This window comes from Muscardinus avellanarius (genome assembly GCF_963383645.1).
Source record: "Muscardinus avellanarius genome assembly, chromosome: 5".
Lineage (NCBI taxonomy): Eukaryota > Metazoa > Chordata > Mammalia > Rodentia > Gliridae > Muscardinus > Muscardinus avellanarius.
In genome coordinates this window covers 78,661,311-78,679,660 of record NC_137790.1, presented here as the reverse complement: position 1 = coordinate 78,679,660, position 18,350 = coordinate 78,661,311, and the positions used below count along the sequence as shown (strand labels likewise).

The following is an 18,350-nucleotide window of genomic DNA, read 5'->3' as shown; positions in this document are numbered from 1 at the left end:
AGGGTTTTTTCTACCTCCGGGCTATACTCCCAGATCTATTCTTTTATACTTTATTTGGAAATAGGGTCTCACTATTGCCGAGAGCCTCGCTCAGTAGGTGAGGCTGGCTTCAAACCTGTGTGATCCTCTTGTCCTCAGCCTCCCAAGCTCTAAGATTACAAGAGTGCACCACCACGCCCAGCTTTTAGTCTGTCTTTATTAAAAAAAAAAAAAAAAAAGAGTAAAGCCTCTGGAAAAATTCTGCCTCCTTTCCCTTCTGCCCTGTCTGGGGATGGAACCCAAGGGCATTCGACCTCTGAGCTACACCCCCTGCCCTATTTTTTTCTTTATTTTGAAACAGGGTCTCACTAAGTTGCAAAGGGCCTCACCAAGTGGCTGAGGCTGTCCGCGAACTGTGATCCTCCAGACTCAGCCTCCCAAATGCTGGGATTACAAGCTTGGGCTACCACGCCTGGCTTCCTGCCCTGTTTTTAACTAGCAACTTGGCTGTCATATTTCCCCAAGAACTCTCTCCTGCTTTTCTCCAATTTAATAGTTCTTATCTGACCTCCCATTATACCCTTCTTGGATTTTGTGGAACATGACTGCGAATGAACTGAAATACAGCAGCTCCTTAAACCCACTAGAATAAAAGATGTTTATACTGCAAACTTAAATAAAAAGAGGTATTTTTTTATTGTTGTTTTTTTTCTTTTTCTTTTTCTTCTTTCTTTCTCTGTGAGTGTTGGGGGGGGGGTACTGGGGATTGAGCCCAGGGGCATTCTACCTCTGAGCTATCTCCCCAGCCCATTTTAATTTTTGTTTTTATGTTTTTTTGTTTTTTTATTTTTTTTATTGGTGCAATGTATTCATACATCATAATGGTATAAAGAAAATACTTTTGTAGACATACATGCACACATCGCCCAGTTAGCCCCTAATTGATCCCCACCCTGTTCCCTCCCCATGCCTCCTTCCCATGCTTGGCTTAGTGGTTGACATCTAGTTTTATAGCCATTTATCCAATATTAACGATGATAATCTTACATAACAGTTTCATTTGTCTGATACCAAGCTTTTGATGACTTAAAGATAACATTTCAATATTTCTTTTTGCTTTCTTTCTTACCAGAGAATATTTTTTTCTATTTTTTTAAGGTAAAGCTATCATATATTTATATATTTATTTTTCAGAAAAAAATCTGCTTCAGGTGCTGAGGCAAGAGGGTCATAAGTCCACGGAGGGCCTGGACAACTTAGTGAGACCCTGTCTCAAAATAAATAATGAAAAGGGCTAGGGATGTAGCTCAGTGGTACAGAAATTGCCTAGCATGAGTAAGCCCTGGGTTCAATTTTCAGTACTGTTTCTAAGTAGTGTCATGAGAACATCTTCCCATACAATTGATGTTTTAAACATCATTTCCTGAGGATGGTGTTTTTCAGAGAGTGGTCCTAGATGGCCTGTCACAAATCACAGAGGAGCTGAAGATTCTTAGGCCCTGTCCATACCTAGGAAACCATCAGGGCTGGAGCTTAAGAGTCTGTTTTGACTATCAGAGCTTTAGAATAAATACTCCCCAAAGTATGATGGCTGTCAAAAAGTTACCTGTGTAAAAGCTCTTTTATCTGTGGCCAAGTTGTCTTTGGGAAAAATTATGGTGGGCACAGTGTTAGAAGACCTTTGTTCTAGTTGTGGGGTTAGAACCACCACCACTCTCCACCCTAGGCCTACACTGGAGACTCTAAATGTTAAGAAACAAGCAGGAAAATAGGTAGAAGAATGAAGGGGAAGCTCAAGCCCAGAGCAGAAGAGTGGAACTCACCGGCTGTCCTGAGGCAGATGTCAACGGGGGAGGGCTCAGGTCCACGTCACATGGGACTCAGAAGCTGGGTTCTAGTGGGGGAATAACCAGGTAGGCCCTGGTAGGAGGACTCCCCAGAAATCTGCAGATGTGTTGGTAGTCCTAATGCCACTGTCAACAGCCAGTGGCCCTGTCCAAGCCACTGTACCTAGTACCCCTGTGCTGAATGAAAATTAAAGATAATCTAAGAAACTATAATCTTAGAACCTTGTAGCAGAAATGTGGCTTCAAAATTAAAACAAATAGAGGCCTGGGGGTGACAGAATGCTTGTTCATGAGGCCCTAGATGCCATACCCAGCATTGCAATAAACTGTTAGGACAGGGAGTGCATGGGGCCTGGTGGGTTCACAGCTATGTGGGTCTCACAAGCATGGCTGCGCCATGCTAACACAGGGCAGTCTGACCCAGTCTAAGGAGCAGTTACCAAAAACAAGAAAACAGTCACAGAGGGGAACACTCCAACCCTGACCACGGAGGCCAGCCCCCACCACCTGTGAGCAACTGAGTCCAGCAGTTCCTGGGACCAGGCACCACCCCCTTCCTTGCTCTCAAAACCAAGCACCACCGGCTCCCTTGCTCCCCTGATATAAACATTTTCTCGCTTTCCCTTATTGCTACTGCTGTCCTGGGCAAGACAGCCTGGCAGCATAATCTTGCCTGCAATAAAATTTCCTTAATTGAACAGGCTTCTGGGGTCTCTAGTCTCTTGGGTCTCAGCCGATCATCTTACATAAATAAAACAAAGCAACACAAAACTAAGGGGAAAAAAACCACTGAAACAAAACTGTGAGAGAATGTTGTTAGATGAATTGAGTTCTTACTTCAGAGCCCCCCTCACCCATAAGCTAAGTTTCCTGAAAGGCCCTGGTCTGACCAGTTAGGCTACCATTCCCCTCTGACCACACCTGGTCACTTACCTGGGAGACCTGCCCCCTCCTGACCCGGAACCAATTACCTGGCCACACGACCCCTCCCATGGGACTCTAGCCAATTAGTTCAAAGGGCATTTCTCCTAGCCTATAAACCCCCAATCCATAAGATTCTTCTCTTTCTTCTCTCTCTCTCTCTCTCTCTCTCTCTCTCTCTCTCTCTCTCTTCCTTTCATACCAGCCCCTCCAATAAATCTCTTGGCTACAAGGTGTGGTCAAACTTTGCCCTTTCAAATGTAAGGACAGTTTTCAGAGATGCAGGAAGCAGGACTGTTGGGGCAGAGGGACAGGGCACTGTTCTTTATAAAACTTTTGATACAATCCAGTGTGTGTGTGTGTGTGTGTGTGTGTGTGTGTGTGTGTGTGTTACCGCGGATAAAACCTAAGGGCATTCTACCTTCAAGCTACACCCCCAGTCTTTGTTATTTTCATTTTAAAATAAGGTCTCACTAAGTCGCTAAGGCTAGGCTTGAACCGGTGATCCTCCTGTTACAGGTGTGCGCCACCACACCCGGCTTGATTTTCTTTTTACACCATGTACATGCACTGTATCTTTTTTTAAAGTTTAATGACTATTGATTGGTCCCCAGTGCTCTAGAAACCATAAAAAAACCATGTAGCTTTTTTTTTTTTTTTTTTTTTTTTTTTTTTGCGGGTCTGGGGATGGAACCCAGGGGCATTTGGCCTCCGAGCTACATCCCCTGCCCTATTTTTTCATTCTTTATTTTGAAACTAGGTCTCACTGAGTTGCAGAGGGCCTCACTAAGTAGCTGAGTCTGTCCGCGAACCATAATCCTCAAGTCTCAGCCTCCAGAATGCTGGGATTACAAGCGCGCGGCACCATGCCTGGCTCCTTGTAGCTATCTTTAAAAACCCAGCGGGGAGAGGATGGCCACCCCGCAGCAGGGATGCTCTTGTAGGCGCGCAGGCGCGAAGTGCGCCTGCGCTTAGACCCAGGGTTTGCTTCCCGGAAGTGCAGGGGCAGTGGCATCTGTCTGCAACACCTCTGGGGATGGCAGCTTCTCCAGGCGCTAAGCACCTGACCTGGGCCGGCCATGGGCCCCGCCTGCCTCCGCTCGAGGAGGCCACTGACTATACCTCTGTGATCGTGGACAAGCGCCCTGCGGAGAGGGACCAATCCCCCACCCCCAGCTACAGACCCGCCAAAGACCGGGGCTCCCTGCCCGGACCGCGGCTGGGGAAGAGCCTGACCCAGCTGGGAGGCTGTGCTGCGCTCAGATTAACCGAGGCTCCAGAAGAAGTTAGCTGTTGAATGACGTGCTCTGCTCGGAAGCTCGGGGCCTTGTTTGACCTTCAGAGTTGGGGAAAAAAACGCGCTAGAAATTCTCTAAGTCGTTAGATCTTGCACCAGTCTTGAACTTTTCTCTATTCTGAGGTTGTCGGCTCACCTGCTGGTGACCACTGACCACTCAGGCAGGTGTAAACTGCTTGAGATCTTCAACAATGCAGTACATCGTGGGTTCATTTAAGGTAGAACCACTTCTGCCAGAGGATCGACCTTAACTTCAGAAAAAAACAGTCGAAGAGAGATCAATGCCTGCATAACTGGAAAATGTGAAATGTGAAGGAGAAACGATAACGAAGGGGCAGAAAAAGAAATGTAAAGAGTCTTGGAAGTATTGCGATGGGGGGGGGGGCTGCTGCTGGGGATTTGTGCATTCCAAGCACGGATTTTACCACTGAGCCACACCCCAGCGCCCGTATTTATCTTAAATAAATTAATCTTAAATGAACAATAAAATTCAAAGGACTATATATTACATAATAATGCCTTTCCCAAGGTATATCTGAAATTTGTCTTAATATTGTAATGTCTGTTTCCTGAGTGTTTATAAAGACATCAGTAGTCTGTGAGAAACATATTGACTGGCATATTCATAAAAGAGAAAAAGGAAAGAAATCTAACCTAACTTTCATTTCACAGATGAGGAAATTGTGACCCAGAAAGGGAAATGACTTAATAAATATCACACTGAATCAGACCTCGGAAATGGAGCCCAGTCATGCTCCTTGGTCGAATGCCTTTCCCTTACACGAGTAGCCCGTACCTTATTGTAACAACCAGGATTAGTGAATATCTCAGGTGATGCTCATAATTTTATCATATTGAATTACTGAAGGGAAATAATGGGATTTTTCAGGATCTAGAAATACTTTTAAGGAAGTTTTAGTGGTCAGAGCTCTCCCTAAATGATACTCTGATACATACCTCTTTGGCAGATGAGATCTTTTTTTAGAGGAACTTAAGTAGGGACTGGATAATCACTTACTGTGGTTGTTAAGGGGATCTAAACCTCTGAAACCCATCAGTGGATCTGATTCTTTGATTACTGTCTTTCAGCACAGAAGTATAGGGAAGAAGGAAACTAATCCCTCTGCAAAATACTTTTAGTCAGATATGCACTTTCATGTACATTAATTCATGTACTTAGTCCTTACCACAAGTGTTCTAGGTCGGCATTATTCTCAGTCTACATCAGGAGTTCACAAAGGTTAGGTAATGTACTCCAAACTATGGAGATAATAGCACAACAGAGACTGCATTACACCCTCTCATTGGACGAGTGGACAGACGAGGATGAGTGCAGAGCTTGTCCCTGCTCCTCCGCGCCGCAGGTAATCCCTTGCGCTGCTTGGTAGATTCTCAGGACAAGCAACTCCCATTGCCTTCCTGGCTGACCAGTGTCTAAAAATGGAGCTGCAACAGGCCCACTTCTACTTGGAGAAAAGCATTTTGGTTGGCACCTCTTTACAAAGACTCTAGGTTTCTCGAGTTTTGCATACAGGCAAATTCTCATTAAACAAGTCATATTTTCCTTTCAAAATTCCCACTTTGGAGATTCACTGTGGATGAACAAACGCAAGACTCAGTTTTAAGACAAGCTGGGACCATGATGATAGGAACTGGTTGGGCAAGAGAGGTGGCTGGGATGATGGCATCTAAGGAGATGGATAACATTTGGAGCCCAAGTAGTTTGTGCTTCTAAAAGGCAGTAAGATCATTCGATGTTTTTGAGGAAAACAGCCACTTCCACAGAACCCAACCCATTTCTGGTACTCAAGCTCCTCTTGAGAAAGAGGAGAGATGAGCGAAAGGTAAACTCCACAAATGCCATCCTGTCCTCATGCCTTCTGCTTTTCTAGAGATGAGCCCTCTGCCTTTTTGTTACTTTAAATATGTTCCCCGTTTTCACTCTGTACCCATGACTGTCCATTGCTGCTTCTTGGACAGCTGTGGCTCCAGGGATGAACAGGACCAATCGGCCATGGCCCACCTGAGTGAGTCACTTACCTTCCTACCCCACTGTCTCCCATGGCTGCCGAGGGGCCATGGAATCAAGTGCCTTCACACTCTGGTTCCTGTCCAGGTGCTTCCACCCTTTACAACCCCTACTACGTTATCCATTCTGGCCACATCAGATTTCTCCTTTCTTGACCAGGCCCCACCCTTCCTTGCCTTCAATCCTATGTAGCATTTCATCTGTTTGAATTCTCCCCTCTCCTCTCTCCACCCTGGGCCTCCATTCAAATCTTCCCTCAAGTAGCTGCAGGGGTCAAGTCCACAAAGCAAAGCTGACTTTAGCAAGCTTTCCCTCATAAGACAACCAGGGACCCCAAGCAGATAAAGGGAAGAAGGTGGCTTCTAAGTTCACTTCTAGTTCACAGGTCATCCAGGGGGGTTAGGATCTATGTAAAGACCTGCAGAACCAACCTGCTTCTCCAGCAATCCCTTTTTTGTGTGTGGTACTGGGGATGGAACCCAGGGTCTTTATACCTCTGGGCTACACTCCCAGGGCTATTTTTATATTTTGGAAATAGGGTCTTATTAGGTTGCCGAGAGCCTCACTAAGTAGCTGAGGCTGGTTTCAAAGCTGCACAATCCTCCTGTCTCAGCCTCCCAAGTACTGGGATTACAAGTGTGCATCCCCACGCCCGGCTCCCCAGCACCTCTTCTGTATGCTGTGGGGAGCTGCACCAGCTCTTAGGAGAAACTGGACAGCTGCAGCTGAGTCACAGGCTGTGGGCCAGCCTGAGGTGGTGCTGTGTTTCTTGGCATTTCTCCCAATTCTCCTCATGGCAGACTATGACTCTGCCAGGATTCAAATTTACCACTGCAGCTCACAGTAAGATCTTTAATTCATTCAATTAAAATTTATTCACTCCAGTGTTGCTCCCACCTTATCTCCATTCTGTTCCCCTTTCTCCTCACTCATGATTAGACTACCAAAATAATTTTTTTTTCAGTACTGGGAATGGAACCCAGGGGCATTCTACCTCCTAGCTATACCCCAAGCCCTATTTTTTATTTTTTAGTTTGAGTCAGGGCCTCACTGAGTTGTGGAGGGCCTCACTAAGTAGCTGAGGCTGTCTGCGAACCATGGTCCTCTTGTCTCAACCTTCCAAATGCTGGAATGATAAGTGTGTGCCATCATGCGTGGCTTCCAAAATAATCTTAAAATGAGATTGCTGTGCTTCTTCGTTGTCTTCTTCTTCTTTTCTTCATAGTGGGGATTGAACTCAGAGACATTCTGCCTCTGAGATACATTCCCTAGCCCTTTCGTGTTTCAAAACAGGGTCTCATTAGTTTGCTGAGAATTTAACTACATTGCTGAAGCTGTCCTCAAACCTGAGATCCCCCTGTCTCAGCCTCCCAAGTACTGGGATTACAGGTGTGCTTGAAGTAAACACTTCCTACCCTGCCTCTTACCCTCTGGATACCTGCAGTTACCTTCTGATGCCTGGTCCCCCTCTCCTGCAAACCCTGCCTCAGCACACACTCTGCCAGGCAGGAGGAAGTCCTCTGACTTAGAGTAGCTGGCTTCACTTGTCTGTGCAATGCCAGTGACCTCACAAGCACTTTGCTGACTCAGCAGTCCTATGCATAACTTCCAGTGGAAAAACTCAAGTGAGTGACCGGAGGGCAGAAGCCAGGTCTTGCAGAATGGACTCTGCTGAGAACCAAGCACATTAGCTGTTTGTTAGGTGAACTCATTCCTGGCATCCGGCCGATTTTCAGTTTATGGTAGAAGCTCATGGGAATAGAGGGAAAGGAAAGATAGGATAAGAGGGTCCCATGCCCTTTGGATGAAGGTTTATCTTTACAAAGCAGGTGCCTTCTGTGAACTTCTAATCTTCAGAACAAGCTGGACATATCCAGGTCTGTCCATGGGGCCCCGAGTCAGCTCCATTCTCCACCAAGGAGGAGCCCAGCCGTGCTCAGCTGAGTGTCCTTGTGCATTGATCTTGGCTCAGTTACTGCTAAACGCCTGACCTTGGGCTCTCCTGAAAGTCTCAATCATCAGAGGTCAAGTCCACTGGCCTCAAAGAGTCCCTGCACACCTGGGATCTGAAGATCTCCACACTGTCTTTGTTCCTGTCAAAGTTGACATCTTCAGGGTCCCACTGTGGGGAGAAGACACAAAGGACACTTGGTGAAATGATCCTTCCCATCTATTATAATCCCCACCCCAATCAACTCAGTCTGGTTCTCACGACTCAGCCAAAGATGAGGACAAATAGGTAAGGATAAGCTAACCAGGCCTGTGTTTCCTGGACCTCGGGGGACAACTATATAGCTACTCTGAGTGGATCTGCCCACTTCCCTTCTCTTCCCACCCCTTTTCTACTGATCTCTCCCTGCCTTCAGCAAATTCTGATCTAGTGAGAGATTGAATCATGTTCCCATTATACTAAACATTTCTACCTTCATGCCTAAGTATTCCTGGAAAATACCAGGTAAGGTCAACCAAGTATTTATTTATTTATTTATGCTGGGCTGGGGATTAAACAGAGCCTTGGCCATGTTAGGCAAATTTTCTGCCATGAGCTTATAGCCTTAGCCCTTTTTATTTTTTGTAGTACTGGGGAGGGAACCCAGGGGCATCCTACCTCCAAGCTACCCCACCCCAGCCCTATTTTTTAATCTTTATTTTTGAAACAGGATCTTACTGAGTTGTAAAGGGCCTCACTAAATAGCTGAGGCTGTCTGTGAACCGTGACCCTCCAGTCTCCGCCTCCCAAAAGCTGGGATTACAAGCATGCACCACCACGCCGGACTTTATTTATTTATTTATTTATTTATTTATTTATTTATTTATTTATTTTTGGTGGTACTGGGGTTCCTGGAAGCCCTTCTACCTCCAGACCTATTTTTACATTTTTATTTGAAAACAGGGTCTCCTAAACCAGCGCGCGCGGCTGGCTTCGAACCTGCGCAATCCTCCTGTCTCTGCCTCCCAAGCGCGGGGATTACAAGCGTGCGCCGCCACGCCCAGCTTGCCTTATTTATTTTTTATTTTGAAACAGGGTCTGGCTAGGTTGCTAAGAGTCTCATTAATTTGCTGAGGCTGGCCTTGAACCTGCAATCCTCCTGCCTCAGTCTCCTAGGGACTGGGATTACAGGGGTGTATCACCATACCCAGCTCAGCTCCAGCCTTCTTTTATTCTTTTTTTTTTTTTTTTTTTTTTTTTTGAGGTACTAGGGATTGAACCCAGGGGCATTCTACCTCTGAGCTAAACCCCCAGCCCTATTTTTTATACTTTATTTGGAAGTAGGTCTAAGTTATTTTGAGGCAGGATCTTGCTAAAATATCCAGGCTGGCCTCCAGTTTGTGATGCTCTTGCCTCAGCCTCCGGAGTAGCTGGGATTACAGATATGCCCCCTGCACCCAGCCTTTATGCCCCAGGGAAAGACCTCCTCCCCAGGAAATCTGCCTTGATGCCGTGAGCCCTCTGGGTCTCATCCCTTCTCTATCTGCATTGCTTCTGGTGCTCATTTGCACATGCACGAGGGTGGCCCTGGCCTCTCTCTGGACTTCTGCTTGTCCTCTCAGGGAGGCGAAGATCCTGAAGAGCAGAGCACAGGTCCACCCCAGATCCCGCATAGCATTTCCTCTCAACTCAAGCCCAGCAGACTTGTTGAAAACAAACTTAAAACCCAATTCAGAAAAGCGAGCACCGCAAGTGAGTATTTCATCCTCAGGTAAGTTTGGTAAACAAAACAGTGGGCACACGGAGCTGTTTGCAAAAGCCTCTCGTTCTCAGACGATGGATTAAAGTGAGAGCTGTGCACATGGGCAGACCAAGGGGTCCTTGGTGCTGCTACCTTTGACGTTCCAGCTACAGATGCGAGTGGGGCCTGGGCCAGGTCCTCCTCCCGCCACTGACTTGTGTTCTCTTCTTTAGGCCTCAGTTTCCCCATGTATAAACTGTGGGGTTGGGTCAGCAACTAGGTAGTAAAATCGCTCCCATTTCTGAGCACTAGCACTGGTGATGCTGAATTATGAGATCGTTTTTGGCAGCATCAGGATACCCAGAAACAATAAGCCACGGGACAAAGGATGTGTCAGTCTGGCCTGGGTGATCCACTTGGGCAAAATCACAGACCCAGGCATGGTCATGTGCTCTTGAGAAAGATGTTCTACCAGCTGTTCAGACTTAAGTTGAACCAATAATTCAGTCCTTAGAGATCCCAGAGAAGGTTTTCAGTGTTCCCAGATAATGTCCATGTCACACCCATTATAAAACACAAAGTGTGGCTCTGTTCTGAAAAGAGCCTAATTCAATTAGTGATCTACTGACAATAACTGAACTAAACTGTACTAACTAGTGATTAAAAAGCCCACAGAGCTGGGTGCAGTGGTGCATACATGTAACCCCAGTACTTGGGAGGCTGAGACAGAAGGACCACAGGTTTGAGGCTAGCTTCGGTAGTGTAGTTTTGACATTTGTTTCAAAATTAAAAAATAAAAATAAAATGGGCTGGGGTTGTAGCTCAGAGGCAGAATCATGGTAAAAAAGATCAGCGCACCCCCAGTGACCTGCAGACCTGGGGCTAAGCTGATTTGGTTCATGCAGCTCTGCCCCCCTGGTACCTGTCTGGAGCTGTGCCAGCCGCTCCCAGGGCGAACTACTTATTTACTTGTGGTTGTAGACTTGGCTGGACACTGTTAAGCAAGTTGTTTCCTGACTTTATCAAAGATTCCAAGTAAAAGAGCTCACTGGTCCCTCGGGCTCCGTGACCCACTTGCCCAGTGGTGCAAGTCGAGGCCTGCTCTGTTCTCAGAGGATGGGCGTTTTGTGCTTTCACGAATGGTGTTTTCGAGCTGAGGTCTGGCGCCTAGATGAGAGCTCTCAGGGCATGCTCTGGACCTACCACAGCAAGCTCCTGTAAAAAAGGCTGATGTTGGGGCCACCCTACCTCCTACCTGTTGGTCGAGACCTAAGGTTTGGCAAATGCCTACGGTGCTTCTTAGATTCTCTGATGTTTTAGAACCACTACTCCAGTACCTTAGATGACTTAACTTACTTACCTATTTATTTATTTACTTACTTATTTGTGGTACTGGGGATTGAACTCAGGGGCATTCTACCTCCAAGCTATACCCCCAGCCCTACTCTTTATTTTGAAACAGGGTCTAAGTTGTGAAGGGCCTAAGTAACTGAAGCTGGCCATGAACCTGCGATCCTGTCTCAGCCTCCCATATACTACGATTATAAGCATGTGCCACTATGCCCAGCTGACTTTTTTGTTTTGTTTTGTACTGAGAACGGAACCCAGGGACATTCTACCTCTGAGCTACACTCCCAGCACTTTTTACTTTTTATTTATTTTTTTGGTGCTTGAACCCAGAGGCAGTCTACCTTCAAGCTACACCCTCAGCCCTCTTTGTTATTTTGAAACAGGGTCTTGCTAAGGTGCCAAGGTTGGCCTGGAACCTGTGATCTCCCATCTCAGCCTCCCAAGTACTGGGATTACAGGTGTGCACCACCAAGCCCAGATTTATTTATTTTTATTATTTTATTTTATTTTGGTGGTACTGAGGGTGGAACCTAGGGCCTTCCTATCTCCGGATCATACTCCCAGACCTATTTTATACTTTATTTGGAGACAGGGTCTCATCGAGTTGCTGAGAGCCTCACTAAGTGGCTGAGGCTGGCTTTGAACCTGTGCAATCCTTCTATCTCAGCCTCCCGAGACTGGGATTACAAGCATGTGCCACCATGCCCGGCCCAGATTTATTTTTTATTTTGAAAAAGGATTTTGTTAGGCGTGGTGGCGCACACTTGTAATCCCAGCATTTGGGAGGCTGAGACTGAGGATTGCGGTTTGAAGACAGCCTCAGTTACTTAGGGAGGCCCTTTGCAACTCAGTGAGACCCGGTTTCAAAATAAAGAATAATAAAAAAAAAAAGATAGGGCTCGGCGTGTAGCTCGGAGGTATAATGTTTCTGGGTTCCATCCTCAGTACCACAAAAAAAAAAAAAAAAAGGATTTTGCTATGTTGCTGGGAATCTTGCTACATTGCTGAGGTTGGCTTCAAACCTGTGATGCTTCAGTATCAGCCTCCTGGTATTGGGACTACAGCCATGCATCACTATGCCAGGTGCTCAAATGACTTCCTGAGTGTTATACATGCTAATCCTGACCAATTTAGCTGTCTGCAAACAGAAACAACCTACCGCTTTGATCAAGTGAACTCTTTAAATAAATTAAATCTTAGAAAATACTTGAAATCAGTCTTCTAAATCCTCAGATTTTTTTTTTTTTTTTTTTTTTTTTTGTGTGTGTGTGGCACTGGGGATTGAATTTTAGCTTATCTTAGCTCGAAGCTACACCCCAGCCCTATTTTGTTATTTTGAAACTGGGTCTCACTGAGTTGTGGAGGGCCTCACAAGTCGTTGAGGCTGGCTGTGAACCTGTGATCCATTCTTCTGTCTCAGCCTCCCAAGTACTGGGATTACAAACGTATGCCACTATGCTTGGCAGAATAATATGTTTTAAAGCTTCAGTTTTTCTTGGTATTGGGAATTGACGTCAGGGCCTCACTCAGACTAGGCAAGCATTGTACTGCTAAGCCACACCTCCTGCCCTTTATATTTTATTTTGAAACAGGGTCTTGCTAAATTGCTCTGGCTGCCCTCAAACCTGTGCTTTCTTGAGCCTCAGCCTCTCGAACAGCTGACGTTATAGATGTGTGTCACCACACATGGCTAAAACTTCATTTTAAGTAATAAAAAGACTGCAAGAAGCCAGGCACTAAACACAATCTGAGCAAAAGATGACTTACGTTCCTATCAGAAACCATCTTGAGAGATGGTCATGAAACACGTGCTCATCTGTTGCCGGGAGGCAGTGGTGGCGCAGGGACAGCAGCCTGCTGCCCAGGTCTCAGAAAGACGACACATGGGGCTGTTTTTATTGATCTGCTGCTGCAGCCACACTCAGCACCACCACTGGTCACCAAAGTTCTTCACTGGGCTACACATCTTTTCTGAGTCCCTAAGCATAAAAAACGCTGAACTGAGAAAGCCCTGGTCAGGTCCTCAGGCTTGTTTTATGTCTTTTTTTTTTTTTTTTTCCCCTTAAGAAATTCGTCAATGGGTCCACCATGGGGAAGGGAGTTCTAACAAAAACAGAAACTGAAATTAAGCCTTAGAAGTCCCTCCAGGAAGAGAGACGCATGGTCGTCCATACCTGCTCCGAGTTTAGGGCATCCCAATACTTTTGCTGCAGGATAAAAAGAGAGAAAGTGTTGGACTGATTTTGCCACCAACAGAGAGCAGAACAGAGCTGAGTGCCAGCCCATCCGCTCAGTGAGCCAGGGGACAGACCCCAGAGAGATGGTCAGGGGCAGAGGGACAGCTGATTTCAGCAAGCAGCGAGCAGGAAGGCAGCAGTTATTAGCAGTGACAATTTAGTTAAATAATCAAAAGGAAATGGTGATAATTACGAAGGATTGTGGGTCCTGAGAAAATGGCTATAGAGATTTAAAAATTACTGTTACTAGAAATTATTATCATTAGGGGTAATAGCGGTAATAATAATAAACCCTCCATTTGCTAACCACATGGCTGAGATGATTCAACACAATCCCATGAAATTAAGAGAGATGCAAATAAAATCTCCACCTGGAAATATGGGGAGTTTGCTACCAGCCAAGATTTATTTTTATCATCAGCATTAACTGCATGGTTGGTTCCACTCCAAGCCTCAAGTATGTCTGACTCAGGCTCGTGGAGGACGGGCGCCACGGTTTGCTCGCGTTCCTCTGGCGCTGCGAGGGGACCCGGGGGGCCAGGGGTCTGACACAGAGCTACGGACCTTCAGATTAAGTCTGGTAGGTTGATCTGTGAGTGTCTGTTAAACTGACTAGTGCACAATGTTTGGGGTTATTATCACATGAAAATAAAGCATCTACTGTCCAACTCTTCTAAGTTTTCATTTTAAACAACTATTTACTTGTTTTTTCGGCACCAGAGGTTGAACCCAGGGGCATGCTATCTCCAAGCCCCACCCCCAGCTCTATTTATTTATTTATTTATTTATTTATTTAATTTTGAAACAGGGTCTCACTATTGCCACGAATCCACCTGTTTCAGCCTCCAAAGTTCTGGGACTACAAGTGTGGGCCACCATGCCTGGCTTTAAGCAGCTTTTTAATTATAGAACTTTCAATCACACAAAATAAAAATAAAAATTTAATGAATACCAATATATACATTTTATTTGATCTAGCTCTTAAATCTTTTTATTTGCTACAGTACTGTGTATGTGTGTGAGATATTTATCACACATACACACACATATCTTACACACACAATATGGGGGGTAGAACTCAAGGGCATTCTACCTCTGAGCTACACTCACAGTCTTATTATTATTTTTAAATAGGGTTTCACTAAGTTGTCAAGGGTCTCACTAATTGCTGAGGCTAGCTTCAAACCTGTAATCCTCCTGTCTCAGCCTCCCAAGTACTAGGATTACAGGTGTACTCCACCACACTCAGCTATTTGGTGAAGTATTTTAAAGTAAATTGTGTGTGTGTGTGTGTGTGTGTGTGTGTGTGTGTGTGTGTGTGTGACTGAGGATTGAACCCAGGGATACTGTACTCTGAGCTACACCCCCAGATCTATTTTATTCTTTTATTTTGAAACAGGGTCTCACTAAGATGTGGAGGCTGGCTGGAAACCTTCCATCCTCCTGTCTCAGCCTCCCAAGTACCAGGATTACACACGTGCACCGGCTATAATTTTATTTTTAAATGTTTCTTGTAGATAAAGGCTTTTAACAATGTCCTAAGTGGCTGGGTGTGGTGGTGCACACTTGTAATCCCAGTACTTGGGAGGCTGAGACAGGAGGATGGTGCAAGTTTGAAGCCAGCCTCAGCTACTTGGTGAGGCCCTTTGTAACTCAGTGAGACCCTGTTTCCAAATAAAATATAACAAATAGATCTGGGAGTATAGCCAGGAGATCGAAAGCTCCTGGGTTTCATCTCCAGTACCATACACACACAAAAAAAAGTCCTTATACCTAAAAAAAAAAAAGTGGCAATTCCTTAGCATTCATCTTTTGGGGCTGGGGGTTCTGGGGATGGTACCCAGGATCTCACACATGCTAATCACATGCACTACCACTGAGCTACACCTCAAGCTAGCATTTGTCTTTCAGTGACATCTACTGGGGGAACACAAACTGGGGAAATTTTAAAAAAATTAATTGGAGATACAAATTGCTAAAATGATGGTTACACATACAAAGCAAAAAACAGATGCAGATAATATAAAGTAGGGGCTGAAAAGTTTAATAACTTACAAATGTAATGGAAGTAGAAATACAAATGTAATTTTCACTATTCCTAAAAATATGCATATTCATGTAAAATATAAATGGTAATTTGCTGTTACTATAGTAACTTAAAAAATGTTACTAAGGCTGAGCATGGTGGCATGCATCTGAAATCCTAGTACTTGGAAGACTGAAACAGGAGGTTCACAGGCTCAAAGGCAGCCTTGTCAATTTAGCAAGACCCTCAGCAACTTAGTGGGACCCTGTTTCAGAATAAAAACTAAAGCTGGGCATGGTGGCGCACGCTTGTAATCCCACTGCTTGGGAGGCTGAGACAGAAGGATTGCATAGGTTTGAAGCCGGCCTCAGCTACTTAGTGAGGCTCTCAGCAACTTAGTGAGACCCTGCTTCCAAATAAAGTATAATATAGGTCTGGGAATATAGCCCCTGGGTTCCACCCTCAGTATCCCCCACAAATAAATAAATAAATAAATAAATAAATAAATAAATAAATAAATAAATAATAAATAAATAAAACAGGGCTGGAGTGTAGCTTGGAGGTAAAATGCCCCTGAATTCAATCCTTAATACTGCCCCCCCAAAAGTTACTAAGTATAATGTGGATTCCTGGATTGTATCCTACAGCAGAAAATGGACATTAATGAAAAAATGGTAAAGCCCAAATAAAAAAATGTAGTTTGGTTAATAGTAATGCACCAATGTTTGTTCCTTCGTTTTGGTAAATATGGCATGATTATGTGAGATGTAAATAGGACAACTGAACAAAAGACATACAGGAATTTTGCATTACTTTTGTAACTTTTCTATAGATCTAAAGTTATTACAAAATAAAACAAACAAACAAACAAATAAATGGGTTTGGGTTACCTGATTGGACTGAAATGAAATTGTAAACTTGGTTTCCAAAACTCCGGCATTGAGACAGGGAGTGTAAGACAGTCTAAGATTTAAGAAGAGTGCCCTCTAGTGGAGAGAGTCAAGATTTTAAAAGTTACTTTTTTTTTTTTTTTTTTTTTTTTTTTAGTACTGGGCATGGATCCCAGGGGCATTCTAACTCTAAACTACACCCCAGACTATTTTTTTATTTTTATTTTTTTGCAGGTCTGTGGATGGAACCCAAGGGCATTTGACCTCTGAGCTACACCCTCTGCCCTATTTTTTATTCTTTATTTTGAAACAAGGTCTTACTAAGTTGTGGAGAGCCTCCCTAAGTAGCTGGGGCTGGCCATGAACCTGCAATCCTGTCTCAGCCTCCCAAGTACTGGGATTACAAGTGTGCACCACCACTCCTGGCATTAAAAGTTACTGGTTGTTTGTTTGTTTGTTTGTTGGTTGGTACTGGGGTTTCTGGAAGCCCTTCTACCTCTGGGCTACACTCCCAGACCTAATTTTTATATTTTTATACTTTTTAAATTTTATTTATTTATTTATTTGGTGGTACTGGGGGTGGAACCCATAGGCTTTCTACCTCCAGGCTATACTCCCAGACCTTTTTTATATTTTATTTGGAAACAGGGTCTCACTAAGTTGCTGAGAGCCTCACTAAGTAGCTGAGGCTGGCTTCGAACCCGTGCGATCCTCCTGTCTTAGCCTCCCAAGCGCGGGGATTACAAGCGTCCGCCACCATGCCCAGCTTCCCAGCCCTTTTTTAAATTTTAAAACAGGGTCTTGCTAAATTGCTGAGCTTAATCTCTAACCTGCGATCCTCCTGTCTCAGCCTCCCTAGTACTGGGATCACAGGAACGCGCAATCATGCCCAGCATTTTTTTTTTTTTTTTTTTTTTTTGTGGTACTGGGGGTGGAACCCAGAGGCTTTCTTCCTCCAGGCTAAACTCCCAGACCTTTTTTTATATTTTATTTGGAAACAGGGTCTCACTTAGTTGCTGAGAGCCTCACTAAGTAGCGGAGGCTGGCTTCAAACCTGTGCGATCCTCCTGTCTCAGCCTCCCAAGCGCGGGGATTACAAGCGTGCGCCACCACGCCCGGCTCCAGCATTTTTTTTTTAAGGTGAGGTCTTTCCTAGGCTGACCCTGAACTCCTGGGCTCCAGCCTCAGACTCCTAAGAGTTGGAACTACAAGTGGCACCATTGTACCGAGCTCCAAATATTCTTAAGCTATCATTAGGACCATGAATCTATTAACCACTATGAACCACAGCATATAATATTTCAATTCAGTTCATTTTTTTTTAGTTTTAATTTTTTTGGTACTGGGGATTGAACCTAGGATGTAGGGGCATTCGACCTCCAAGGTATATCCTCAGCCCCTTTTCTTTTGAAACAGGGTCTTGCTAAGTTTTTGAGGGTCTCACTAAATTGCTCAGGTTGGCCTTGAGCCGGTAATCTTTCTGTTTAAGCCTCAAAAGTACTAAAATTACAGGTGTGTGCCACCACACCTGGCTTCAATTCACTTCTTTTTTTTTTTTTTGGTGGGTCTGGGGATGGAACCCAGGGGCATTTGACCTCTAAGCTACACCCCCTACCCTATTTTTTATTTTTTATTTTGAAACCGGGTCTCACTGAGTTGCAGAGGGCCTCACTAAGTAGCTGAGGCTGTCTGCAAACCGCGATCCTCCGGTCTCAGCCTCCCGAATGCTGGGATTACAAGCATGCGCCACCACGCCCGGCTTCACTCCATTTTAAAAGCACACTTTTTTAGGATTATGAAATCAAGAAGCATCCCCCCTACAGCTCTTGTCTATACAGCATGTGGAAACATTTCTTTCACTCCTGAGGAATCTGGGGTATGGCTAAGTTGAGGAAACAGGATCACTTTCTAGGCTTAGATTTTAGATGATGCAAGCTGGGTGGGTCCTCGGAGACCATGTGTCCAGCTCCTTCCTCCTGCACCTGGAGAGAAGTTACCTTCCCCAAGACTGGGGAGGTGAAACGGTGCTGGACTCGGGAGTGGGCCTCACGTTTCCAGGTTGGCCTGATACACACAGGTTTCAACTCTCCTAGATTTCATTAA

At 44.9% G+C, this 18,350-nt stretch overlaps 1 protein-coding gene across 2 annotated transcripts in view; it reads right to left on the bottom strand.

Annotated features, from left to right (window-relative positions):
- Positions 1 to 8,084: 8,084 nt before the first annotated feature.
- TMEM44 (transmembrane protein 44) overlaps positions 8,085 to 18,350 on the bottom strand; it is a gene marked incomplete at both ends in the record, with an annotated part of 41,985 nt that continues 31,719 nt past the window's right edge. The window contains 2 exons of one of the 2 annotated variants that reach the window (XM_080695724.1): positions 8,085 to 8,195; positions 13,269 to 13,301. In XM_080695724.1, the coding sequence (XP_080551850.1) occupies positions 8,085 to 8,195; positions 13,269 to 13,301 (144 nt within the window). The remainder of the gene's footprint in view (positions 8,196 to 13,268; positions 13,302 to 18,350) is intronic. The other variant, XM_080695725.1, reaches the window with a different exon arrangement.